The sequence below is a fragment of the Perognathus longimembris genome, chromosome 6 (assembly GCF_023159225.1).
Source record: "Perognathus longimembris pacificus isolate PPM17 chromosome 6, ASM2315922v1, whole genome shotgun sequence".
Classification (NCBI taxonomy): domain Eukaryota; kingdom Metazoa; phylum Chordata; class Mammalia; order Rodentia; family Heteromyidae; genus Perognathus; species Perognathus longimembris.
Window position 1 is genome coordinate 67578111 of NC_063166.1, and position 25992 is coordinate 67604102.

General features: G+C 43.3%; 1 protein-coding gene across 1 annotated transcript; it reads left to right on the forward strand.

The window, feature by feature from the left end:
- Positions 1–736: 736 nt before the first annotated feature.
- Positions 737–24019, forward strand: Mapre1 (microtubule associated protein RP/EB family member 1). The gene is made up of 7 exons (XM_048349014.1): positions 737–880; positions 5680–5803; positions 13674–13819; positions 14639–14846; positions 20217–20338; positions 21210–21362; positions 22067–24019. Exons 2-7 carry the CDS (start codon positions 5683–5685, stop codon positions 22121–22123), a joined length of 807 nt encoding a protein of 268 aa, XP_048204971.1. The 5' UTR covers positions 737–880; positions 5680–5682; the 3' UTR covers positions 22124–24019.
- The last annotated feature ends 1973 nt before the right edge of the window (positions 24020–25992 follow it).

Below are 25992 nucleotides of genomic sequence, written 5' to 3' on the forward strand. Positions count from 1 at the left end.
CCTCTCAATCTGATTTGTCATTAAATCAGGGATTTGTATCATTAAATTTTGTCCTGTTTACCTTCTGTGTAGGACTGGAAAGTTGAGAAGGTCAGAGAGACTGTGCCTGGTTTCAGCTCAGCATCAAATCCCTAGGGCCTGTTTGGTTAGGGGAAAATAAATATTTGTTGCATACACGCAAAAATTACATGCTGTCAAAGAAAAAGGCCTGAAACCTTTGATTTTGGGCAAATCAGTTGCCTGATCTGATCCTGTTTGCTGTAAAATAGTGTAATTCATCCTCTTATCAAAGCTCTAATGAGAATGTAGGTACAGGAACTGGGACACAGCTGGAAACTGGAATATGAAAGTGATGGCTTCTTTGGAGTTTATGAGAAGGCAGACAAAGGTATAAACAAGACACTATCTAGCACCAGAAGGAAAATAAACGTTATATTACAGAGCCCTTACAGATAGCGTGGTCCCAGAACGCGTTCCTGTGGTGAAACATCTTTGTACAGTAGGCCATCTTTGTAGAAATTCATTGTAAAAACGAATTTTCTTTTTTGGCTATTGCGGTGGAGAAAGTGTGACTGGATCCCCGCCTTCGGGGCGGGGTTACGCCCAGCAGTGGCAGGGCTTCATTGGCTGAGGCCGACCACGTGCACAGTCACTGCCCCGCCCCGGCTGTCAGTCAAAGACTCCGCCGCCCTCAGCGCGCGGCCGGGTCCCTCTCTATAAAAGGAGCCGGTGGCGGGTGACGAGTTTTTACGTAGGCGCGTCACTGGGTGGGGGGAGCGTGTGAGGTCATCGCGCGGGCGGGCGGGGTCGGACGGTTTGAACAGACGAAGACGGAACCTGAGCCGGGCGCGGGTAGGGGACGCGGTTCTGCTGAGAGCCGGTGAGTCGACTAGCGGGCCTGGGGCGGCAGCTGTGGATTCGGCGGCACTGAGGGCCTGGGCCGGGTAGGCCCGGTGGGCCGCTGCTCCACACAGCGGTGCCGCTCAGGCCGGATGGGGGGAAGGGCGGGGCCGTGACCCGGCGCGCGCGGCCTTGCCTGGGGGGGCGCGCGTTCCTCTCTGCTGGGGGGCGGGCCTTGGGGCTGGGGCCGGAAGTGCGGGCTCCTACGAGGCGGCGTGGGGGCTTGGAGGCGGTGGGGTGAGGAGCTCCCGCTGCGGCGAAGGCCCTGAGGCCGGTGGACTGGGGAAGGGGTGTGGTGGGGTGGGGGTAGGGTGAGCCTCGGGCGAGGAGTGTGTTGGAAGCGGGACACTGGGCGAGGGGTGGGAGTGTTCTGGGCCCTAGGCGAGGTGGGCCTTGCTGGAGCTCCTCGTAGACCCGGAACGTGGGGAGACGGGATTTGCATGCAGCCCTGGGTTCGATCGATTCCCGGCTATCCGCCCTTAGGGAGGTGTTTGCCCTCTCTGGGCCTCAGCTTCTTCATCTGGAAAATGGGGACGGTCATATAAAGTAGGGGAAGTCTTAGCGCGCGGTGTGTGGCAAAACATAAGCTAGCTCTTTGGATTCCTTTTTCTTCAGAGGGTGTTTGTGCCTCCCTCCCGGTTAAGTGCTGGCTTTACACCCAAGAGTAGGCAGGCAAAGACATGCTTTCTGGAGTCTACCTGGGGGGGGGGGTGTCGAGGGGGGAGAGCTAGGAAATTAGAACAAAATGAGTACATGGACCAATCCATTTGGACAAAGACCATTTCTGTAAATACTGGGAAGACAACTTGCCTTGGTGATGTCAGCAGGGCTTTTCCTGGCTTCTGCTTCTTAGCTGCTCACAGTTGCTGCTGGGCAGAGCCTGACCTCTGTCCATTGTGAAAATGAGGATCCTAAGGCCCCTGGAGGGAAGTTAGGTCTGGCCTGGCATCCACCTCTTTGATGGGGTGTCTCTCAAATAATAAAGATAGCCCCTTGTTAATTAGCACTTGGGTGTCAGGCATTGTGTTAGGTGCTTGATGTGGTATTATATCTTACCCTGTTTTTAAGAGATAGTATCTGTCCCCTCCCTCCCTTCCTTCTTTCCTTCCTTCCTTCCTTTGCCAGTCCTGGAGCTTGAACTCAGGGCCTGGGCACTGTCCCTTAGCTTCTTTTGCTCAGGGTTAGTGCTGTATCACTGGAGCCACAGCCCTACTTAAGGCTTTTTCTGTTGATGTGGTACTGAGGAATCAACTCTGGGCTTCAAGAATACTAGGCAAGCACTCTACTACTAAGCCACATTCCCAGCCCTCATTTTATTTTCTTTGCAGTGCTAGTGATCTGTCCCAGAGTCTCACATTTTGGTTGAAGTCCTCAGCCCTTCTCCATATTATGGAGAGAACTCTGAGACTGAGCCATGAAGTGACCTGTCTTCTGCTATTCAGCCAGTGACTGGACCTGCATGTGTACTTCTGGAGTCTAGACTGCTAACCTCTATAATATCATGCTTTCTTATGCAGGTCTAGAACTAGAAAGCACCCCCCCCCTTTTTTTTTTGGAGTGTCAAACTTACAAACATGGCACAGCTTGTGGCCCATAGGAAAGCTTGGGATGTAGCATGCTTTTGAGTTAGATGTTTTCACTATGATTATCAATCTTCACCATTACTTTGTGCAGAAGATAATGTTTTACCCATTTTATGGGTGAGCCGTTAGCAACCAGAAATAAAGGTATTTTAGCCAAGTCATATATAGCTCTTCTTGGTGGTATCCTCCTCCCCCAGGCTGATTCTTGAGAGAAAAGCCAGCACTGAATTAAAATGAATTAATGAGGGCTGGGGATATAGCCTAGTGGCAAGAGTGCTTGCCTCATATACATGAGGCCCTGGGTTCAATTCCCTAGCACCACATATACAGAAAATGGCCAGAAGTGGCGCTGTGGCTCAAGTGGCAGAGTGCTAGCCTTGAGCAAAAAGAAGCCAGGGACAGTGCTCAGGCCCTGAGTCCAAGGCCCAGGACTGGCCAAAAAAAAATTTTTTTTTTTTTATTTAATGAGCCAGCTAGCAGAGCTGGTGAAGGTAGAGACCTGGGTAGGTAAGAGGGCAGTTTTTCATGGTGGAAGAAATCTGGATCAAAGAGCCCTTAAAGGGTGAGGTTTGTGTGGTCCTCCTGGATCTTTGCTTGAGGCCACCAAGCAGTTGAATTCTTACTGAGGAAGGATGAGTGGGGGCTGTTGCTCTGAGAACTATGCTGTGTTTTGACTGCCCAGAAGAGCCAATTAATTGGTCGAGTCAGTAGATGTTTATTGCACATCCCAATATTTAGTGGCTGCAGAGTTTGTAGGACACATGGGACCAGGTATTAATGTACTAATGAAAGAGTTTAAAATTATATGATGATGAAAGGCCATTAACGTTTTCTGAGCAAGGGTGTGGTTAGGAGACACGTGGCTGTATCCAATACATACATAAATATCACCAAGCTAGATTGCAAGTGCTCAGCCTAGGACCACGCTTTCTTATTTGGAACTTTCTCCATGGTACTTGATAGTAGCATTCTGTACAAAGTATGTGTTTCATTAATTTGTTCATTCCAAGGAGAGACACTTGGTCTAATTTGTGATTCAGAAGATTCTTTCTGGCTGCTGTGAAAAAACAGATATAGAGCCTGTGAGACTAATTTAAGGATTTGTACTAGATCTTGATTAGAGATGGTGTGGTAGGTCTCAAGCACTGTTTTTGGCAGCGGAGATAGAATGAATGGGAGAGTCTCTACCCTGGACATTGTAGTGGCCTTATTTAAACCCAAGTGCTCAGGTTGGTCTGAAATTCTTAGTTTTCTGTTGCGTGGATTGCCTCTGGGCCCAAATCTGGTCTGGGGGTGGTTTAGATATGAATTGATATAGCCGGGCACCAGTGGCTCAATGAGCCTGTAATCCTAGCTATTCAGGAGGCTGAGAATCTGAGGATCACTATTTGAAGCCAGCACAGGCAGAAAAAGTCTGTGAGACTCTTATCTCCAATAAACTACTCAGAAAAAGGTGGAAGTAGTGCTGTGGCTCAAGTGGTAGAGCACTAGCCTTCAACCCAAAGAGGCTCAGGGACAGAACCCAGGCCCTGAGTTCAAGCCCCAGGACTGACTGGCGAAAAAAAGAAAAATGAAATATCTTGACATATCAATTCAGTGTAGTATTCCCAGCCATAGAGGTCTGAATGAAGTGCTTTGGAAGCAGGGATTAATTTCCTAGTGGATTTGGGAACTGGATTGTATTGTTTTCCTCAGGTGATTTTGGAAATGTAGAGTGTTGATGGTTTGCTTTCTGGAAAAAGTTGATAATTTTTTTCTGACCCATTATTTTTTTCTGTGCTGGTACCAGGACTTTGTGCTCTCACTGTCAGACTTACCACTACAGTGTGAACTCTAAGCCAGGTACTGGTGGCTCATGCTTGTAATCTTAGCTACTTAGGAGGCTGAAATCTGAGGATTGTGGTTCAAAGCCAGCAGGAAAGTCCATGAGAATTTTTTTTTTTGGGGGGGGGGTGGTTGTGGAGCTTGAACTCAGGGTCTGGGTGCTGTCCTAGAGTTCCTTTGATCAGGGATAGAGCTCTACCACTTTGAACTACAGCTCTCCTTGCAGTTTTTGATTGTTTAATGGGAGATAAGAGTCTCACAGGGACTTCCCTGCCTGGGCTGGCTTTGAACTGCAGCCCTCAGATCTCAGCCTCCTTGTCTTAAATGAGACTAGTTTAGCTTGGTGTGTTTGTGTGTGCCTGTGGTCTGAAGTACTCAGTAGGCTGAGGCAGAGGGATATCTTGGGGCCAGCCTGGACAGCATAGAAAGACCATGTTTCAGACAGGGCCTTTTCATGCTAAGCAATCAGTATCACAGAGCTACATTCCCAGTTGGAAACATAGGTACAGGGTACAGTCTTTAAAGAAAAATTGAGAAAGAATTTAAAATGGTTTTTTAAAAAAATCCACTAAAGAAAGTCCATCTAAAGAAAATTACTATTAACATTTTGATGTTTGAGTTAGAAAGCTTGGACTTTTTTTTTTTTTTTTTTTTTGCCAGTCCTGGGGCTTGAACTCAGGGCCTGAGCACTGTCCCTGGCTTCTTTTGCTTAAGGCTAGCACTCTACCACTTGAGCCAAAGTGCCACTTAGGGCTTTTCCTGTATATGTGGTACTGAGGAATTGAACCGAGGGCTTCATGTATGTGAGGCAAGCACTCTACTACTAGGCCATATTCCTAGCCCCACTTGGACATTTGTGTGTGTGGGTGGGGTTGGGGGGTAGGTTGGAGGATGAAATTCAGGGCCTTAGTGCATGCTAGGTAAGTAGTCTCCTATTGAATTGTACCCCCCAGACTTGGTTGTGTTTGAACAGGGCCTCATGCATGTTAGGTACTGTTCTACCACTGAACTCTTCCCCCAGCCCTGGGACTGATGTTTTTATGAAAGGATATGTTCTTGTTTGTGTATCAGCCTCTTACACAGCACTCACTCATCCTTTACTTAGTGTCTCCTGTAGTTTATAATTTTATATCACTCATAAAGTGGGGCCTCAATTTTAGGCTGGGTGATGTTGGAGAATTTATTTCAGGCCATTTTTATGCATGGAAGTCATCCAGGCTTATCCTGGAATCCTAGTGGCTCTGGCTTGGCCCCTAGAGGATTGAGGCCAGGGTTAAAAATTCAGTGTTCTCACAGATTTGTTCTTGAGCCTCGTTGCCCTCCCTTGCATGTGCACCTGTAACTCAGTCCTTTCTGTTTTTCTCACATGTAGAAGATGGCAGTGAACGTATATTCAACGTCAGTAACCAGTGATAACCTAAGTCGACATGATATGCTGGCCTGGATCAATGAGTCTCTACAGTTGAATCTGACAAAGATTGAACAGTTGTGCTCAGGTAAGAGAAACCTATTTCACTACCTTTCTAGGGAAGCCTACTGGTTCTTTGGGAATGTTCAAGCCTGTATCTACCTGAAGATCCACCTAGAGATGATAGTGCTGCTTCTCAGTCCTACCCTACTTTATCTTCTAAAAGGAACTTAAAAAGAAGATTTTCTGGCCTGTGTGTCTACCCACTTCTGCAGACTTCAGCCTGAACCATACTCTGTATTCTTGCACAGCTAGATTTCAAATGCTTTATTTGAGGACAGTAATTTTGATGTATTCTAGATGATGTTGATGATGATGATGATTATTTTGGTTTATTTTTCTTTGCTGAGGATTGAATCTAGGGCCTCACATAGTAAGCAAGTACGGTACCATTGAAAAGAACCCCCAGCCCTCTAGCTTTTATACTAATTCATCAGTGATGTTTGTTATTCCCAAGAAACAAAATTAACACCAGGAAATGCCATTTCAGCCACAATTTTTATCAAACTAAAGCTTGCCAGAGAAGTATTAACAATTTAACCCAAGAATAAGAACATTTACTTCTTTCTGTATATACTAATTGTATAATAGTATAATACTTAGGAAAAGTAGTAGAAAAAAATTCTTAAAATGGCATTATTTACAAAAACTACTATTTGGATTATTTGTTGCCTTTCTCTTCATATACTGTGTATTTATAGTTGTGTGTGTGTGTGTGTTTTTCCAGCCTTTTAAATTTAACATATTGTGAGTATTCTCCAGTGTTTTGATTCAGTAACTTGGAAATACTTATTTTGAATGGCACTGTGTTCTTAAAGTCTAAAGATTTGATAGAGTTATTTGATCTCATTCCAAGTTTTCAATATTTGGGTTTTTCTAATTTTCTCATATGTAATGGTAGTTAAAAGAAAATCTTTTATTATGTCTTAACCCCTTTATATCCTCAGTGACTTGTAGAAGTACTAGAACAAACGGCATAAATATTAGGCTCTTGATAATTATTTCTCACAAAGGTTTTATCAGTTTGTTTTGTCTCAGCTTTTGTGAGTTCTTCTGACTGTCCCTGAGTTCATTCATGGCAAAATGGTAAAGAAAGTCATGGTTATAAAAAGTGTGTCTTTAACAGATAAGAGGTAAGATCAGAAATATGCCAGAAAAGAGATGTATGTCCTGTTACTGTTTAAATACTTTCCTTGAGGTTGGAGATATAGCTCAATGGGGAAGTGCGTGTTTTGCCCTAATGGAGCTTATTTAGCTTTGGGTCCAGTCTGAGTTTTGGGAGCCAGGAGTGGGGTTGGGGAAGGAGGGGAGCAGAGAGAGAGGAGGAGGAGAGAGGGTGGAAAGAACAAATTCTTTTTGATTTTTTTAACCAGTCCTGGGGCTTGGACTCAGGGCCCGAGCACTGTCCCTGGCTTCTTTTTGCTCAAAGCTAATACTCTACCACTTGAGCCACAGTGCCACTTCTGACTTTTTCTATATATGTGGTGCTGAGGAATTGAACCCAGGGCTTCATGTATGCAAGGCAAGCACTCTACCACTAGGCCATATTCCCAGCCCAGAAACAGATTCTTACTGAATAAAGAAAAATTCTAGCTGAGAACCAATGGCTCATGCTTGTAATCCTAGCTACCTAGGAGGCTGAGATTTGAGGATTGTGGTTGAAGCCAGCAAGAGGAAAAAAAGTCTATGAAACACTTTTTTTTTTCTTTTTGCCCATCCTGGGGCTTGAACTCAGGGACTGGGCACTGTCCCTGAGCTGCTTTTGCTCAAGGCTAGTGCTCTACCACTTGAGCCACAGCTCCACTTCAGGCTTTCTCTGAGTAGTTTATTGGAGATAAGAGTCTCAACAACTTTTCTGCCTGGGCTGGCTTTGAACCTGAATCCTCAGATCTTAGCCTCTTGAGAGCTAGGGTTATAGGTGTGAGCCACCGGCCACCTGGCTATTTTTTTTTTGCTGGTTAATTAGAGTTTCTACTGAAGTCTCTGTTGGGCACCAGCAAAAGCTGGAAGTGGAGCTATGTATGGGTCAAGTGGCAGGGTGCTAGCCTTGAGCAAAAAAAGCTCAGAAACAGCGCCTAGGCCTTGAGTTCAAGCTCCAGGACTGTTAACGCCCCCCCCCTCCCCAAATTATTGGATTGTCTGCCTAGCTGGCCTTGCACTGTGACCCTCAGATCTAAGTCTCCTGAGTAACTAGGATTATAGGGTGACTCATTGGCACCCAGCTACATTCAGCTTTTTTGCTGGTTAATTAGACATGTAGAGTCTCAGATTTTTCTACTTGGGGTTGGTTTCAAATCACAGTCAGTTCTCGGCCTCCCAAGTAGTGGCTCCCAGCTCTTAATCTTATTTTCATTTGTATTATTTCCCCAGTGAGGTTGTATGTAATAACTGATGTTCAGATAGAGGCTCTTTATGAAGGTATATACAGTAAAAGTGTTTTCCAAGGATCCATTTTTTGTTTTGTCTTTTGTCTTTTTTGTGCTGGTACTAGGACTTGAACTGTGGGCCTTGTACTCTCCTTGGCTTTTTTGCTCGACTGGTGCTGTACCACTTGATTTTTTTTATTTGTTTTTTGCCAGTCATGGGGCTTGAACTCCAGGGCCTGAACACTGTCCCTGGCTTCTTTTTGCTCAAGGCTAGCTATTCTACCATTTGAGCCACAGCACCATTTCCAGCTTTTTCTATATATGTCGTGCTGAGGAATCAAACCCAGGGCTTCATGTATACAAGGTGAGCACTCTACCACTCTGCCATATTCCCAGCCCCTCTCTACCCCTTGAGACACACTTCTACTTCAAACCTTTTTTTTTTTTTTGCCAGTCCTGGGGCTTGGACTCAGGGCCTGAGCACTGTCCCTGGCTTCTTTTTGCTCAAGGCTAGCACTCTGCTACTTGAGCCACAGCGCCACCTCTGGCCCTTTTCTGTATATGTGGTGCTGAGGAATCGAACCCAGGGCTTCATGTATATGAGGCAAGCACTCTAGCCACTAGGCCATATTCCCAGCCCACTACTTCAAACTTTTTGCTAGTTAATTGCAGATAAGTGTCTCACAAGACTTCTGCCAGGGCTGGCTTTAAATTATGATACACATCCTCAGCCTTCTGAGTAGTTATGATTATATACTTGAGCCACTAGCTCCCCAGCAAGAATCAGTTTATTAAAGCTTATTTTCTTAGTCTTAACAGGTAATTAGCCTTAGTTTTGTGCTGCTGTTCTCCCCATTTTCCTTTAGTTTCCTCAAAATTCATCTTCATACCCCCATTTAAGGCCTTTAAAGCACTTGTTTGCCTTGTGATTTATGACTAATTGGGGGTGAGGTCATCCTTGTCTTCATTGGAGGCAGCTTTTCACCAACAATTTCTTCCTAGAGTTACTTTCTTTTTATAAATATACTCTAGAGTATATCTCCAGTTAACTGGAAAACATGATCTCTTTTCCTTTGTACATGTGTCGATCTGGCTCTAGGTTTATCTCATTCAGGCAGGAGTTGTCATTGATAGGCCTGGGCATGATGATACTTCATTCTGCTCTGACCCAAGAATGAATGTGACTTTGACACATTTTTGGTATTTTAGTTCTTCATGTGTAAATTATGGCAGTAGTACCTGCCCCATCTGTTTGGCTGAGTGAAGGTTCCTTGTAGTCATAGCTCTTAGGTATTATGTTACAGATCTTGTAGGTGAGGGGAGATCTCTGGAGGGGACATGTTATTTTACAGATAGGGCATTGTACATGGGGCACAGCCTGATTTTTGAACCTGGATCTTTGTGACCACATAACCCACATGCTTTTCTTTTCTTTTTTTTTTATTTGTTTTTGTTTTTTGTGGATTTTTTTGTGCTCTACCATTTGATTTTTTTGTTTGTTTTTTGTCACTCGTGGACCACTTGAGCCATAGTGCCACTTCTGGCTTTTTCTATATACGTGGTGCTGAGGAATTGAACCCAGGGCTTCAAGTATACAAGGCAAGCACGCTACCACTAGGCCATATTCCCACCCCTTTTCTTTTTTTAGTTGGTCCTAGGGCTTTGAACTCAGGGCCTCGGTGCTGTTCCTGAGCTTTTTTGCTCAAGTCTGGTCCTCTACCACTTTGAACCACAGCTCCACTTCCGTTTTTCTGGTGTTTATTTGGAGATCAGAGTTTCAAAGACTTGAATGTCCAGGCTGGCTTTGAACTTTGCTCCTAGATCTCAGCTGCTGAGTTACTAGGATTACAGGCATGAGCCATCGGTACCCATTGTGTTCCACTTCTGTTCTTCCCAATATGAGAGCATATGGAAGGAGCTGCAGACTCTGCCCTGAGAAAGACCTGTAGTCAGGGTAGTGAAGTCAGAGAGAAAAGGGGCTTCCTTGGCTCCCAATGCCTTCTAAGGCCAAAGGAATATTTCTATGATTTCTAGCACTAGTGCCTGATCCTTGTTTTGCTTCTGATAAGCAGAGGATCAAGAAGACTGGAGTTTTCCATAAGCACAAGATTTAAAAAGTAGTGATAGGTTCTTAGGAGAGGCCAAAGCTGGGCTGGGGATATAGCCTAGTGGCAAGAGTGCCTGCCTCGGATACACGAGGCCCTAGGTTCGATTCCCCAGCACCACATATACAGAAAACGGCCAGAAGTGGCGCTGTGGCTCAAGTGGCAGAGTGCTAGCCTTGAGCGGGAAGAAGCCAGGGACAGTGCTCAGGCCCTGAGTCCAAGGCCCAGGACTGGCCAAAAAAAAAAAAAAAAAAGGAGAGGGCAAAGCTCTGAGGTTCTTGTCACTGTGCTGACTGCCTGTGATGTGGCTGCATTTTGTCAGCACCATGAGATTTCTGCGCCTAAACTGTCAGGAGCCTTTGCTTGGCTCTGGTAGTGAGAAAAGGTGAGGCTGGCCCACTTTTCCATTCCATAGTTGTACTTTGGAAGATAGTGATCAAAGAAAAACTTCTGGCCACAGAGAATGACTGAGGGATTGCTTTTGTCAAAAAGACCATTGGTTGCCTCTGTCCTATTGTAGCAACACAATTTATTTCAATTCAGTTTGTGTGAGAAAAGCATCTTTTTGTTTGTTTACCAGTCCTGGGGCTTGGACTTAGGGCCTGAGCACTGTCACTGTCTTCTTTTTGCTCCAGGCTAACACTCTACCACTTGAGTCACAGCGCCACTTCTGGCCATTTTCTGTATATGTGGTGCTGGGGAATTGAACCCAGGGCTTCATGTATGGGAGGCAAGCACTCTTGCCACTCGGCAATAATACCAGTCCCAGCATCTTTTTTGTCAAAAGTAGTTTGCTTCTGTTCTGAAGGTTAATCTTGAGAGAATTTTTTTTTTTTTCTTGTTGAGTCTTGGGCTTGAACTTGGGGCCTGGGCACTGTCCCTGAGCTCTCTTTGCTCAAGGTTAGTGCTCTTCCACTTTGAGCCACAAGGCCACTTCCATTTTCCTGTTAGTTAATTGGAGGTAAGAGTCTTACAGACTTTTTTTTGTTTGTTTGGGCTGGCTTTGAACTACGATCTTCAGATCTGAGCCTTCTGAGCAGCTAGGATTACAAGTGTGAGCCACCATTGTGTAGTGTGAGAGAATTTGACCATGTTTGAATTGTTTTTCTGAAAAGTTCCTGCTTTAGCCTTATGGTTTGGTCCTTTTAAATTATATTTTAGTTACATCCTTTTCCTGAGTACTTTAAAGCATACTGTTAGAAGCTCCCTAAATATTATTTACATCTTTTTGCAGATTGTAAACGTGAGTTTAACCACTCAAAGCAGAGGGGCAGAGCCAGCTAGGTTAGGGATAAAAAGGGAACAGAGCCTGCCTCTCCTGTTTGCTTGCCAGAGTTTTGGCTGTTGGCACATCCTTCTGCTGTTGTGAACTTTGCCTTGCTGAGTTCCTTTTGAGTTGATGTCCTTTTCCTATGTGACATCCCAACATTCTGAGCTATTTCTAACACGTGTTTGCTTGTTTGTTTTTTTTATTGGTGATATTGGTGGTTGAACTTGGCCTTGTGCTTGTGTTAGGCCAGTGCTCTACCACTTGAGCCATAAGAGGAGTTCTAAAGTATTTCATAGAAACAGTTGCTAGTGGGGCTGGGAATATGGCCTAGTGGCAAGAGCACTTGCCTCCTATACATGAAACTCTCGGTTCGATTCCCCAGCACCACATATATGGAAAACGGCCAGAAGGGGCGCTGTGGCTCAGGTGGCAGAGCCTTGAGCGGTAAGAAGCCAGGGACGGTGCTCAGGCCCTGAGTCCAAGGCCCAGGACTGGCCAAAAAAAAAAAAAAAAAAAGAAACAGTTGCTAGTGGCTCATGCTAGTGGCTCATTCTTGTAATACTAGCTTTTCAAGAGGCTGAGATCATAGAGCACAGGTGGCTCACAACTATAATCCTAGCTACTCAGGAGGCTGAGATCTGACGATCGTGGTTTGAAGCCAGCTAGGGCAGAAAAGTCTGTGAGATTCTTCTTCTTTTTTTTTTTGTCGGTGGTGGGGCTTGAACTATGGGCCAGGACGCTGTCCCTGAGCTCTTCAACTCAAAGGTAGCGCTCTACCAGATGAGCCACAGCACCACTTTTAAGTCTGTGAGATTCTTATCTGCAATAAACAACTTAGAAAAGGCTGGAAGTGGCACAGTGGCTCAAGTGCTATAGAGCAATGGCCTTGAGCAGAAGAGCTCAGGGCCCAGAGTTCAAGCCTCAAACTTTACCCCTTCTTCCCCTAAAAGTGACTGAGATCTGAGGATCACAGTTCAAAGCCACCTTGGGTAGAAAAGTCCATGAGACTCATATATCTCCTGTTAATCACCAAAAAACTAGAAGTGGAAGTGTGGCTCAAGTGGTAGAACATCAGCCTTAAGGGGAAAAAAAATCTAAGCAAGAGCAAACTACAGCAGTTGTAAAATATGAGCTTGGAAGTATGAGATTTTTGCCTTATGAGATTTTAAGTGTTTAAGTGAAGTTAATATATAAAAAAGTCTGATCACAAATTCTAAGTTTTTGAGCTAAAACTCATTCTTTACAGTTACATTTCTTCCAGTTACAAGGTGATTTCACTGGGAAATTTTCTACAGAAATCACTCCTCCATTATAAATTGTAAAAGTTTAACAGTAAAGTTTTGTGTTAAAAATTGTGCCAGAGAGAGAGAGAGAAAGAAACTGCCAGTTGCTGGTAGCTCATGCCTATAATCCTAACTGTTCAGGAGGCTAAGATCTAAGGCTCACGGTTGGAAGCTAGCCCGAGCAGGAAAGTCCCTGAGACTCTTATCAGCAATTAACCTGCCAAAAATTGGAAGTGGAGCTCTGGCTGAAGGGGTAAAGCGCTAGCCTTGAGTTAAAAAAAAGCTCATGAACAGTGCCCAGACCCTGAGTTCCAGGCCTAGGACCAGCACAGAAAAAAGCTCCCCAAAAATATAGACTGAATTTTTGAGTCTCAATTTGTGTTATTCTTGTTACTATTTATTATATTCTTTAAGTTTTTTGAAAATTATTACTATGAAGGTGATGTACAGAGGGGTTACAGTTACATAAGTCAGGTGATTAGTACATTTTTTGGACAATGTCACCCTTTCCCTCACTCTCTCCTAGTCTGCCATGCTCCCCCGCCCCCCAAATTGTGTAGTTCATTTTCAAACATATCTAGTGAGTTCTACTGCTGCATTTGTTTTTTAAAAAAATTTTTTTCCAGTGTGAGTATTGGGCTTAAACTCAAAGCCTTGTACCACTTAAACTACACCTTTAATTCAAAACCACTTTTCTTAATAGAATCTTAAAAGTTGACTTTGAATTCAAATGATAATGATGGTTTTGGTTTTTGTAGGTCCACTTTGTAAATTTAAAAATTATATTTGGTGTAAATAGGTCTGAGTCAGCATGCCTCTTTAGTAGTAACATTTAGTGAGTTTTATTGTATTTTTGTTATTGTTGTTCATATAGGTGCTGCCTATTGTCAGTTTATGGACATGCTATTCCCTGGCTCTATTGCCTTGAAGAAAGTGAAATTCCAAGCTAAGCTAGAACATGAATATATCCAGAACTTCAAAATACTACAAGCAGGTTTTAAGAGAATGGGTGTTGACAAAGTAAGTATATTTTATTTCTTCAGATAGGTTTAATTTTTCTTTTTTTGTGCCAGTCTTGGGTCTTGCTGGTACTCTTATCAGTTAGGGCCTCTTTCTTTCTTTTAGGTTTTTCACAATTCACTGTAGATGTGTATGGTTGGTTTGTACTATAGATTCCCTACTTCATGTCTGGTATTTGCTATGTAGCCCAGGCTGGCCTCATACTTGATCTTCCTTCCTTAGTCTCCTGAGTGCAGGGTTTATAGGCGTTCAGTATCATGCCTGACCATGGATTGTTTTTTTCTTTATAGTACAGTGACACCTCTATCACATCTTAAAATGTGTGGCTTAAGTATATGTGTATGTTTAAGGCTTGAACTCAGAACTTGGGCACTGTCCCTAAGCTTTTTTTGCTTACAGCATTTTTTTGCAGGTCCTAGACCTTCAACTCTGGATCTGGGCGCTGTCTGTCCCAAAGCTCATTTTGCTCAGCTAGTACTCTACCGCTTGAGCTATAGCACCACTTCTGGCTTTTTCTCTGTGATTAATTGGAGACAGACTTCCTGCCCAGATTGGCTTGGAATTGTGATCCTCATATCTTAGCCTCCTGAGTAGCTAGGATTACAAGAGTGACCCATCAGTGCCCGGCTAATATTGGTACTTTTTTGAAGGCAAAATGAAAAGAACTTACTATTTTAACTTTAAAGGGTTTATCACTAAGTTCTCTAAAATATTTTTTCTTTCTTTGACAGAGCTTTGTACTGATTTGACCTGTGGATAGGTTTGGTGCTTGCCAAAAAGCCTTTCCTTTTGCTAAACAGCCTTGATTTTTCTTTGCAGATAATTCCTGTGGATAAATTAGTAAAAGGAAAGTTTCAGGACAACTTTGAATTTGTTCAGTGGTTCAAGAAATTTTTTGATGCGAACTATGATGGAAAAGACTATGACCCTGTAGCTGCCAGACAAGGTCAAGAAACCGCAGTGGCTCCCACCCTTGTTGCTCCAGCTCTGAATAAACCCAAGAAACCTCTTGGCTCTAGTGGTGCAGGTAAAAAAAAAACTCTCAGTAGTCTCTAACTCTCATTTCCTGCAGGAAATATCTTTTTTTTTTCCTCCTTCTTCTATGTCTCCTTACTTTATCCTGTCATACTAAAAGAAATCCTTGCTAAAACTTTACAAAAACAAAACCAAACCAAAAATATCCCTTCCTGACCTTCCCAGTAACTCCTGGTAATTTCATTTATTCAACATTGAATCAATTTTTTTGGCATAGTTTGCTGTCAGGGCCTTGTACATGCTAGAGGAATGCTCTAATACTGAGCTATAATATACGTCAGCCTTTAATCAGAGGGTTTTTGTTTTTGATGCAGCACCTTGAACTCAGCCTTGCACTCTTGCTTGGCCTTTTTGCTCATGGCTGATGCTCTACCACTTAAGCCACATCTCCATTCTGGCTTGTGAAGGCTAATTGTTGATAAGAGTCTCTTACTAACAGTTCTCAGATCTGATCCTCCTGAGTAGCCAGGATTATAGCTATGAGCCTCTTACACCAGCTTGCTTAATCAGAATTTTTTGAGCATCAGTTTGAGAATCTCCACAAGAAAATCTCAGGTATGTGGAAGGAAAATGGCTTCTTCTTCTTCTTTTTTTTTTTTAATGCCTTCTGTTTTGTCACAAGGTAGATCTGCACTTGTTCTTGGTAGATCTGGGTGAGCCTGTTGTCTTCTTTTCTGTAGAAGGGGAAATTTGTGACTTGTCACAAAAGTTGTTCTTGAGCTTTAGTTATGTAGAAAATAAGGGCCTGTCACAGAACTTTAGGAATTTAAATATCCAGCTTGAATTCTGAAGTTTGTAGGTCTCAGGGACTGCTCAGTGGTGTCTGCATCATCCTGTAGGAACAGCTTCTTCTGCTCAATCTACAATGACTCACTCTGATGCTGGCAAAAACTAGGAGGCAGAGGGAGGTGATTTGCAGGAATTATTGGTTGTATGTTCATGGGATGTGTTCATGTTCGGGCAAGGTTGGTCTTCTAGTCTTGTTGCTCCTTTTCCAGATGGCAAGAACATTAGTTAAGGTCCCAGAGTACCCTGAGAGAGACTAATGAATTTGGTAGAGAGAACAGGTGGGCTGAGTACTTATAAAACAGGAGGGAAGGAAGGAAAATCTCAAAAAAAAGAATTGGAGATGTCATTCATATGCCATACCATCTTTACCTGTTTAAAGTGTTTTATTTATTTAGTGTATTCAAAGAGTTATATAATCATCACCTAAAAAGAAAACTTCTTTGTTCTATTGCAGTCACTTCTCTTTTTCTCCTAACACTCTCTTCCTCCAGTCTGGAGAAACCACTAATCTATTTTCTGTCTGGATTTGCCTGTTCTAAATATTTTGTTTTGTTTTGGGCCAGTCCTGAGGGCTTGGAACTCAGGGCCTGAGCGCTGTCCCTGGCTTCTTTTTGTTCAAGGCTAGCACTCTACCTCTTGAGTCACAGCACTACTTCTGGCTTTTTCTGTTTATGTGGTGCTGAGGAATCGGACCCAGGCCTTCAAAACTCTACCACTAAGCCACATTCTCAGCCTTATTCTGAATATTTTGTATAAATGATACCATAGAATACAAGATCCTACCTTGCATTTGTGGTCTTTGTGTCTGGGTTCTTTTGCTCATTGTATTGTTTTCAAGTTTCAAATGGTAAGAATGCTGTATCAGTTATTAGCACTCCATTGATGTCTATACCTCATTTTAGCTGTTCATCAGTTCATGGTCATTTGAGATGTTTCTGATTTTCTGGTTCCTATGTTGTGAAGATTCATGTATAGCTTCTATGTGGTGGACATGTTTTCATTTCTCTATGTACTGTGGAGTAGAATTCCTGGGTCACATGGTAGCTCTTTTAAACCTTTTGCAGAGCTAACACTTTAAAACAGAGCCACTGTTTTCCAAAGCGGTTGAACTATTGCCATGAATAGTATATAATGGTTCTAATTGCCTAGACACTGCATGCTTTTTTTCTTTAGTTGTTTAGAATGGCAACTTCTTTTTTTTTTTTTTTTAGGAAACTCCAACAATTTATAAACTATCTTGCATAACAAAAGCATTTGTCCAAATCACTTAAGAAATAGAATGTGCAGTCATGTAAAAGAAGTTTACTATTAGATAAAATAATTTTAAAATGACTTATCTTTTAAATTCTTTGAAACAGGAAATTGACCTATGAGCAACTGAAAGGCTACTTCAAAAAATAAAGCAGCCTTAAATCCTTTTTGGGGTAAAGCAGGCCAAAAATACTTACAGACTTAGTCTAATTGTTAGAAGAATAACATGACTCTGTAGCTATTAGTGACTTTAAGCATTAGTAGCTGTACCACCCCCTCCCTTCCCTGATGTGATACATTCATCCATCTTTTCTCCCATGTAGAATGGCAACTTCTTAGAGAACCTTTATATTTCATATTTTAGATGGTGATAACATTGAGTGGAGAGTTGCAATAAACATTTTGTCTTTAGGAGAAAAATAACAAAAGAGCCGTCTACAGTAAACATCTGCTACTGTGGTTATTTTGGCATGTTGGGAAGATTAGATATTTCCTCTCTCTCTTTTTTGGTCTGTCATGGAACTTGAACTTAAGGCCTGGGTGCTATCCTTCAGTTTTTTTTTTTTTTTTTTTTTTTTTGTTCAACCACTCTACCACTTTGAGCCACAGTGCCACCTCCAGTTTTCTGGTGGTTAATTGGAGATAAGAGTCTCAAGGACTTTCCTGCCTGGGCTGGCTTTGAACTGTGATCCTCAGATCTCAGCCTCCTGAGTAGCTAGGATTACAAGTGTGAGCCATTAGCAGTGCCCAGTTTTATGGTTAGTTATTAAAATCCTGGCATTAGCATACATGGTTGACAAAACAATTGCTCGATTAAAAAGTAGTTAGGAATGATACTTTTATTTCGGTAGCCCATTCTTGATTAATGTGTGTGCGCGCGCCAGTCCTAGAGCTTGAACTCAGGGCCTGGGGGCTATCCCTGAACTTCTTTTGCTCAAGGCTAACATTCTACTACTTAAGTCACAGCTCCATTTGCAGCTTTTTGGTAGTTAATTTGATATGAGTCTCAGAGTCTTTCCTGCCCCGGGCTGGCTTCTAACCACCATTCTTAGATCTCAGCCTCCTGAGTAGCTAGGATTATAGGTGTGCACCACCAGTCAGTGGCTGGCTTTTTTTCTTTGATGCTGCTAGGTAGGTGCTCTTACCACTTGTGCCATTCCCCCAGTGCTATTCTTGATTATTTTAACTTACAGATTAGTTAACGGGGTTACTGTTTCATCTGCTTTATGTCCTGAGAAAAATCTTTAAGTTCTAGTCAGTGAGATTCTTTTCTCACCCTTCTAAACACCTTCTGAAAGGAAAGCATAAGTATCATAGTAGTGAGATCAGGTTGTTCCAATCTTATAGATGTCTTCCTTTTTTTTTTTTTTTTGGCCAGTCCTGGGCCTTGGACTCAGGGCCTGAGCACTGTCCCTGGCTTCTTCCCGCTCAAGGCTAGCACTCCGCCACTTGAGCCACAGCGCCGCTTCTGGCCGTTTTCTGTATATGTGGTGCTGGGGAATCGAACCTAGGGCCTCGTGTATCCGAGGCAGGCACTCTTGCCACTAGGCTATATCCCCAGCCCCAGATGTCTTCCTTTTTAAATAAATAATTTTATTTTTAAGGTGTTGTACAGAGGGGTTATCGTATCATAAGTCAGGCAATGAATCCATTTGGGGGGGGTGGCAATGTCACAGCTTCCTTCACTTTCCCCCAGTTTCATCTTCCCGTCCCTATTCACAAGTTGCGTAGTTCATTTTCTACAGAGTATCTACTGAGTACCACTGCCGCATTTGTTCAAACTCTGCCCCTCCATTTCTACATCCCCACTTTAGTCCCTCAAAAGACAGAAAAAAGAAAAAAACAAATAAAAAAAAAAAAAGCACAGCGGGGAATGTGGCCTAGTGGTGTAGAGTGCTTGCCTAGCATGCATGAAGCCCTGGGTTTGATTCCTCAATACCACATAAACAGAAAAACCCAGAAGCGGCGCTGTGGCTCAAGTAGTAGAGTGCTAACCTTGAGTGAAAGAAGCTCAGGGACAGTGCCCAGGCCCCGAGTTCAAGCCTCAGGACTACTGCACCTGGCAACTTCTTCATTATCCTAATCAAGGGTTCCTGAGGTCATGAGTTAGGAGCGTTCTAGTTTTCCTTATGGGGCACAGAAGCCACCGCTAACAGCTGGGACTGTGGTAGATATTCTTCTAGCAGAAAATTTAGCTGTTAGCTCTAAAGCTGCCTTTTTGTGACTTTTGTTGGGGATATATTAATGTAGTTCACCTATACCCACCAGAATGGCTATGCCTCTTTCAGATGATAGTCTGTTCACAGCAGAGAACAAGCCTTGCTAGAGAGCTTACTCCTAGCACAAAAGAGTGTCATTAAAATTGGTACCACAGGGCTGGGAGTGTGGCTTAGCAGTAGAGTGCTTGCCTAGCATGCATAAAGCCTTAGGTTCGATTCCTCAGTGCCACATAAGCAAAAGCTGGAAGTGGCGCTGTGGCTCAAGTGGTAGAATGCTATAGCCTTGAACAAAAGGAAGTCAGGGACAGTGCTCAGGCCCTGAGTTCAGGCCCCAGGACTGGCCAAAAAAAACACCCCAAATTGGTACTTCAGAGGGTTGGGAGTGTGGCTCAGGTGTAGTTCACCCATCAGTGAGTGAGAACAAATGTCAGATGCTGTTAGACTCCCAGTTTTGGAAGAAAAAGACACTTCAGTGGGCTGTCAGGATAAAAACCACTTTTTTGGAGTCTTGGTCCTGGGACTTGAATTTCTGAGTACTGTCCCTGAGCTTTTGTACTCAAGGCTAGTGTTCTACCACTTGAGTTACAGCTCTACTTCAGGCTTTCTGGGTGATTTATTGGAGATAAAGTAACTCAGGGACCACCTGCCCAGCTGACTTCAAACTGTGAACCTCAGATCTCAGCCTTCCAAGTTCCTAGAATTACAGATGTGAGCCAGTGGGACCTGGCAAAAACCACTTTTTTTTTTTTTTTTTTGGCCAGTCCTGGGCCTTGGACTCAGGGCCTGAGCACTGTCCCTGGCTTCTTCCCGCTCAAGGCTAGCACTCTGCCACTTGAGCCACAGCGCCACTTCTGGCCGTTTTCTATATATGTGGTGCTGGGGAATTGAACCTAGGGCCTCGTGTATCCGAGGCAGGCACTCTTGCCACTAGGCTATATCCCCAGCCCCAAAAACCACTTTTGACAAATGGATGTTGTCTTGCATGCTGGGGCTTTTTAGCATGTGCTGAACATTTGTAGAAAGCAGTTGGTCACAGCCTTCCTTTGCCATCTTGTGGAATTCTGTTTGTTTTTGAAATGTCTCTTAATGTTTAATCTTCTCAGCTCCACCAAGGCCCATTTCAACACAGAGAACTACTGCGACTCCTAAGGCTGGCCCAGGGGTGGTGCGAAAGAATCCTGGTGTGGGCAATGGGGATGATGAAGCAGCTGAATTGATGCAGCAGGTGGGCAGTTTCTGTGTCCAGCATGTGTCATTGTGGGGTTTCCAGCGCTGCAGGGATCAGGGAGGCTTGACCCCTACAGAGTAGACCTTGCCACACAGCACACAGCTGTAGTGTGGGAACAAGCCTAGTGGGGATGGCCAAGCGTCAGGTGTTTCTGTGCTCTTCTGATTCTAGTGTGACAGAAATTCAGTGTCTGTTTGGAAATCAGTTGTAGGTTTCTGGGATCCATAAAGTCAAAGATAAAGCAGGGTTACTGAATAACTGGAGTGTTTACTCACCCAACCTAGGTGTGTCTGGCTTCAAGGCACAGGCCACTAACTGCTCAATTGGGGATTGAGTTTGCTTGACTTAACTGAGGTATATAGAAGGTTCTTCTTTCTTACTCAGCATTGACCATTGTAATTATTCATTGCAATTATTCTGGGCAAATTGCTGCTAAACATTAGGGAGAATACCAAGGCATGGAAGACATGGCTTGCACTAGAAGTGTAGCTGGGGAACAGTTACTTGGTGCCAGCCTATAATCCAACCCCAGGTGAGGATTATGGAAAGTGATGGGTTGGGATTCTACTTCTATATTTGTCCCAGGCTTATTCAATTTTTTTCTTTTCTCTTTTTCAGTTTTTAAGAGTTACTAAAATGTTTTGATATATATAGTGTCAATCTGCCCTTTTCTGGAAGCAGTTATAGTCAGGGTTGCCTTGAATTGCATATATCCTGTTTAACTGGGACTGAATGAAGATGACGAATGTTAAACTGAACTGGGTTTCGGTCTGTTTGAGTTTGATCAAAGACCATATCTTTTGGGCTAGAAGTTTGTGTGCTATTTTATTAATGTCAGGTATCTCACCCTTTTTGATGTTTTATGCAGGTCAAAGTATTGAAACTTACTGTGGAAGATTTGGAGAAAGAGAGAGATTTCTACTTCGGAAAGCTAAGGAACATTGAACTGATTTGCCAGGAGAATGAGGGGGAAAATGACCCTGTATTGCAGAGGATTGTAGACATTCTCTATGCCACAGATGTACGTGTTTACATGATATTTTCTTTAGCCTTTTAAAAAATAATTGAGCTATAATCAACAGCACATATTGTAAGTTTACATTTGGTAACATGAGATCAGATAAACGATAAACATTTTCAAAAGTTTTTTGAGAGAATCAGGCATTGGTGACTCACACTTACAATCTTAGCTACTCAGGAGTCTGAGATCTGAGGACCAAGGTTCAGAAGCACCCTAGGCAGACAAATCTGGGAGAATATTACCTCTAGTTAGTCAGCAAAAAGCCAAAAGTGGAGATACGGCTTAAGTGGTAGAGGATCAGCAAAAGCTAGAAGTGGAAATGTGGCTCAGGTGACAGAGTGCACTGGTTGTGAGTTCAGGCCACTGTGCCAGCACATGTATATGCTTTTTCTCTCTTTTTTCCTCCCTCCCTCCCTCCCTCTCTCCCTCCTTCCCCCCATCTCTCTCTTTCTCTCTCTCTCTCTCTCACACACACACACACACACAATTTTGAGGGTAAATGTGATTGTTCTCTGTTTTGCCTTTAAGAAGCAAGTCTACTGTCCAAAAATAAGTGCTAGTCACTTGTGTGTGGTATGTGCTTGAAATGTGGTAGAGACAAATACCTAATTGAAGAGGCTTTAAGTGTGAAGAAAGTGAGCTATAGTAGAAATGAGTCATATTCACAGTCGAGTAAGTTTTCTCCTTGCATGTTCCCATTTCAGGAAGGCTTTGTGATACCTGATGAAGGGGGCCCACAGGAAGAGCAAGAAGAGTATTAACAGCCTGGACCAGCAGATCAACATTGAATTCTTCACTCCAAAATCATGTGCTTAACTGTAAAATACTCCCTTTTATTATTCCTAGAGGATTCACTGGTTTCTTTTCATAAGCAAAAAGTACCTCTTCTTAAAAGTGCACTTTGCAGAAGTTTCACTCCTTTTCCAATAAGTTTGAGTTAGGAGCTTATAGCAGAAGCAGTATTAACATCTAGTTGGTTCACCTGGGAACAGAGAGGCTGACCATGGGGCTCAGCGTGTGGACACTGGTCACACTGATTGCTGAAGAAGGTGTTTGATGTAACACTGAGGTGGCAGCCTCAGTAGAGACATGTAAAGACTGAATTGAATTTTAAGCTAATGTGAAATCCTGGCAAAGAACGTTTTAATAAATAAATGCCTTAAGAGTATTTAAAATATGCTTCCATATTTCAAAATAGAAAATGAACATGACAGGAGATATCATGTGTCTGACTTTGTGGTCTGGGAAGGAGGGGCCAGACTTTGGGACCTTTGGCGCCTGCTGTCTCAGGCCTTACAGGGCTGCTTGGATCCTCGCAGGCCATATCTTTGGCCCCAAAGTGAAGTCTAAAAAATTGCTCTGTAAGGCCATTTGGTGCCATCGGCCAGACGCACTTGCTATAAGCAAGTGGCATGGCTGCCTGGGTGAATAGTGTGTTTCAACCCTGAGATGGTTTGAGGTGAAGACCTAGATTTTCATTGATGGAGTCTTCTGATTTTTTCCAATTATCCTTGAAATTGCTTTGTATTGTGTTTTTTGAGAAATGAGATATGCCCAGTTTTTTGTTTTTTTTTTTTCCAGTCCTGGGGCTTGGACTAAGGAGGGCCTGAGCACTGTCCCTGGCTTCTTTTTGCTCAAGGCTAGCACTCTGCCACTTGAGCCACAGTGCCACTTCCAGCCTTTCCTGTGTATGTGGTGCTGAGGAAATCGAACCCAGGGCTTCATGCATGCTAGGCAAGCACTCTACTGCTAAGCCACATTCCCAGCCCCAGTTTTTTTTTTTTTTTTTTTTAATCTAACAACTACTTTTGGGAACTTGCCCACATCTCTGGGATTCAAATGGGAGTTGTGTCCCATTTTACTGTTTTTAAAGTTTACATTGAACATGTTTCTCTTCTCTGCTCCCTCTGTCCACTGGGGGCTCCTCTTTGGCTCCTTCAGTTTGCTGCTTAGTGTTGGAAGTACAGCAGGCAGGTGATGCCGCTGCAGGTTCTTGCGGGAACTCTGGCACAGGGAGTGACCATTGACGGCCATCGTTACCTTGGGCTCTACAAGGCTGGGGTGTTTTCCACATCTGCTGTTCACAGCTCTCCACTGTTATCTGGATACTTTGCCAGTGCACTAATCTCTTTGGAGATAAAATTCACTAGTGTGTTACTAAATGTCAGTTTTCTTTCGCAGAAAATACAGTACTGTGTCTGAATTAATTATTAATATTTAAAAGATTTCATTCCTTCTCCCTCATTTGCTTTGCCCCTGGCCTAGTCAGTCCCTTTGTTTGGCAGAATTCTGCAAAATGTATTTCACCCACTACTGAGATTGTTCAGTCCCTGATGTGTTTGTATTGATTTGTTTCTGGTGGTAGCTTGTCCTAAAATGTGTGTAGAAAGCAAGGTATTTTATGATAAAATTGTTGTGTAGTGCATGCTTCGTGTGGAATTCAGAGGGAAACCCAGATTCATTGATTAACAATGCCAAAAATGCAAGTAACCAGCCATTGTTGAAAGGACAGTGGTGCTATTTCTCTTTTGTGGCCTTTTAGACTTTTGTTGCCCGAAAATTCCATTTTATTGGGAACCCATTTTCCACCTGGTCTTTCCTGACAGGGTTTTTTTCTACTTTTAACAGTTTCTAAATAAAATTCTGTATTTCAAGAGTGTTATGTCTTCTGGAATTTGTCTTGCCCTGACTATAAGCATTTGGGTTCTAGTAGTTAAGTACCTATGCTTTTTTTGTTGTTGTTTGTGGGGCTTGAACTCAGGGCCTAGGCACTGCTCTTGAGCTCTTCTGCTTAAGGCTAGTGCTCTACCACTTTGAGCCATAGTGCCACTTGCAGTTTTCTGGTGGATAATTGGAGATAAGAGTTTCATAGACTTTCCTGCCTGGGCTGACTTGGAACTGTGGTCCTCAGATCTCAGCCTCCTGAGGTGCTAGGATTACAGGCATGAGTCACCAGCGCCCAGCATACGCTTTTTTTCTTAAACTAGGACTCATAGAATTTTCTTATGAATAGGCTTTTTTTTCTTGGTCTACTTCCTTTCTTTCTTCACATTGTACTTCTTAGGCTTCTTCGCCTCCTGCTGTTTTAAATTGACAGCCAGACTGCCCATTTCCTCTTGAAAGTACAGCAGAGTAGTGCTTGATGACCATACTTGACCAAAATGTTTGTTTTTTTCTACAAGTAGGTTTAGAGGGTAATTAGCCCAAACTCAGTTTACAGGAAAAGTTGACACCATTTTTTCTTCATTTATGAAGTCCTATATCTCTATAAATGGATTCAAAGTGTGAAATAAAGTTAAATGGGTGGAAAGTCGTTTTGTTTATCATTTTAGAGCACTTAGCCATTATTCTGGACTCTGGAAATCCAATTTGATTTTGACAGGGTTTTTACATTATTTTCTCTGGAAGTTAAATGGTATACCTTCCTTGAAATGTTAACACACCTTGAAAAGGAACTTGTGCCTTCGTCCTGTATAAGAAGATACTTTAAGAGGATGTGGAGTTTGTGAAGACATTGTTGGGTGCTGTCAGCTGAGAAGTTACTTGGTAAGAAGTGAAACATAGATATTCTGTGCCTGTGACCTTATTTAGAACTAGGGTGTGTGTGTGTGGGGGGGGGAGGTTGTGGGGTTTGAACTCAGCCTGGGTGCTGTCCCTGAGCTTGTTTTGTTTTGTTTTGCTTTTTGCCAGTCCTGGGGCTTGAACTCAGCTGAGCATTGTCTCTGGCTTCTTTCTTGCTCGAGGCTAGCACTCTACCACTTGAGCCACAATGCCACTTCTGGGCTGGGAATATGGCCTAGTGGCAAGAGTGCTTGCCTCATATACATGAAGCCCTGGATTTGTTTCCCCAGCACTACATATATGGAAAACGGCCAGAAGTAGCACTGTGGCTCAAGTGGCAGAGTGCTAGCCTTGAGCAAAAAGAAGCCAGGGACAGTGCTCAGGCCCTGAGTCCAAGGCCCAGGACTGGCCAAAAAAAGAAAAGAAAAGAGTGTTTGGCTTTTTCTATATATGTGGTGCTGAGGAATCAAACCCAGGGCTTCATGTATACAAGGCGAGCACTTTACCACTAGGCCATATTCCCAGCCTGAGCTTTTTGTCCAAGGGCTAGTACCACTTTGAGCCACAGCACAACTTCTGGTTTTCTGGTGGTAAATTGGAGATAAGAATCTCAGGGACTTTCCTGCCTCTGCTGGCTTCAAAATGCAATCTTTTTAGCTTCCTGAGTAGGAATAGTGTGAGCTACCTATGCCTGGCAACCTAGCTCTTGAGGTTGAGATAGTCTTTTTGTGACTAGTTCAGGTTAGCTCACCAGTACAGTAGACTTAAATAAGCTTTATGGTTTGGTTGTAGATTTGGATTCAAGACTCATTCCCTGGGACTGGGAATGTGGCTTAGCCATAGAGTACTTGCCTAGCATTCATGAAGCCCTGGGTTCGATTCCTCAGTACCACATACACAGAAAAGGCTGGAAGTGGTCCTGTGGCTCAAGTTGTAGAGTGGTAACCTTAAAGTTGTAGAGTGGTAACCTTGAGTAGAGAGAAGCTCAGGGACAGAGCCCAGGCCCTGAGTTCAAGCCCCGGGACTGGCAAAACAACAAAACTCAGCTATAACTTAGATAACACAGGAC

Excerpts from the sequence above, each read along its gene's own strand:
- Mapre1 (XM_048349014.1), top strand. The coding sequence starts at position 5,683 with ATGGCAGTGAACGTATATTCAACGTCAGTAACCAGTGATAACCTAAGT. Across the intron at positions 13,820-14,638 it reads AGAGAATGGGTGTTGACAAA|ATAATTCCTGTGGATAAATT; the intron begins GTAAGTATATTT and ends TTTTCTTTGCAG. Across the intron at positions 21,363-22,066 it reads ACATTCTCTATGCCACAGAT|GAAGGCTTTGTGATACCTGA; the intron begins GTACGTGTTTAC and ends TTCCCATTTCAG.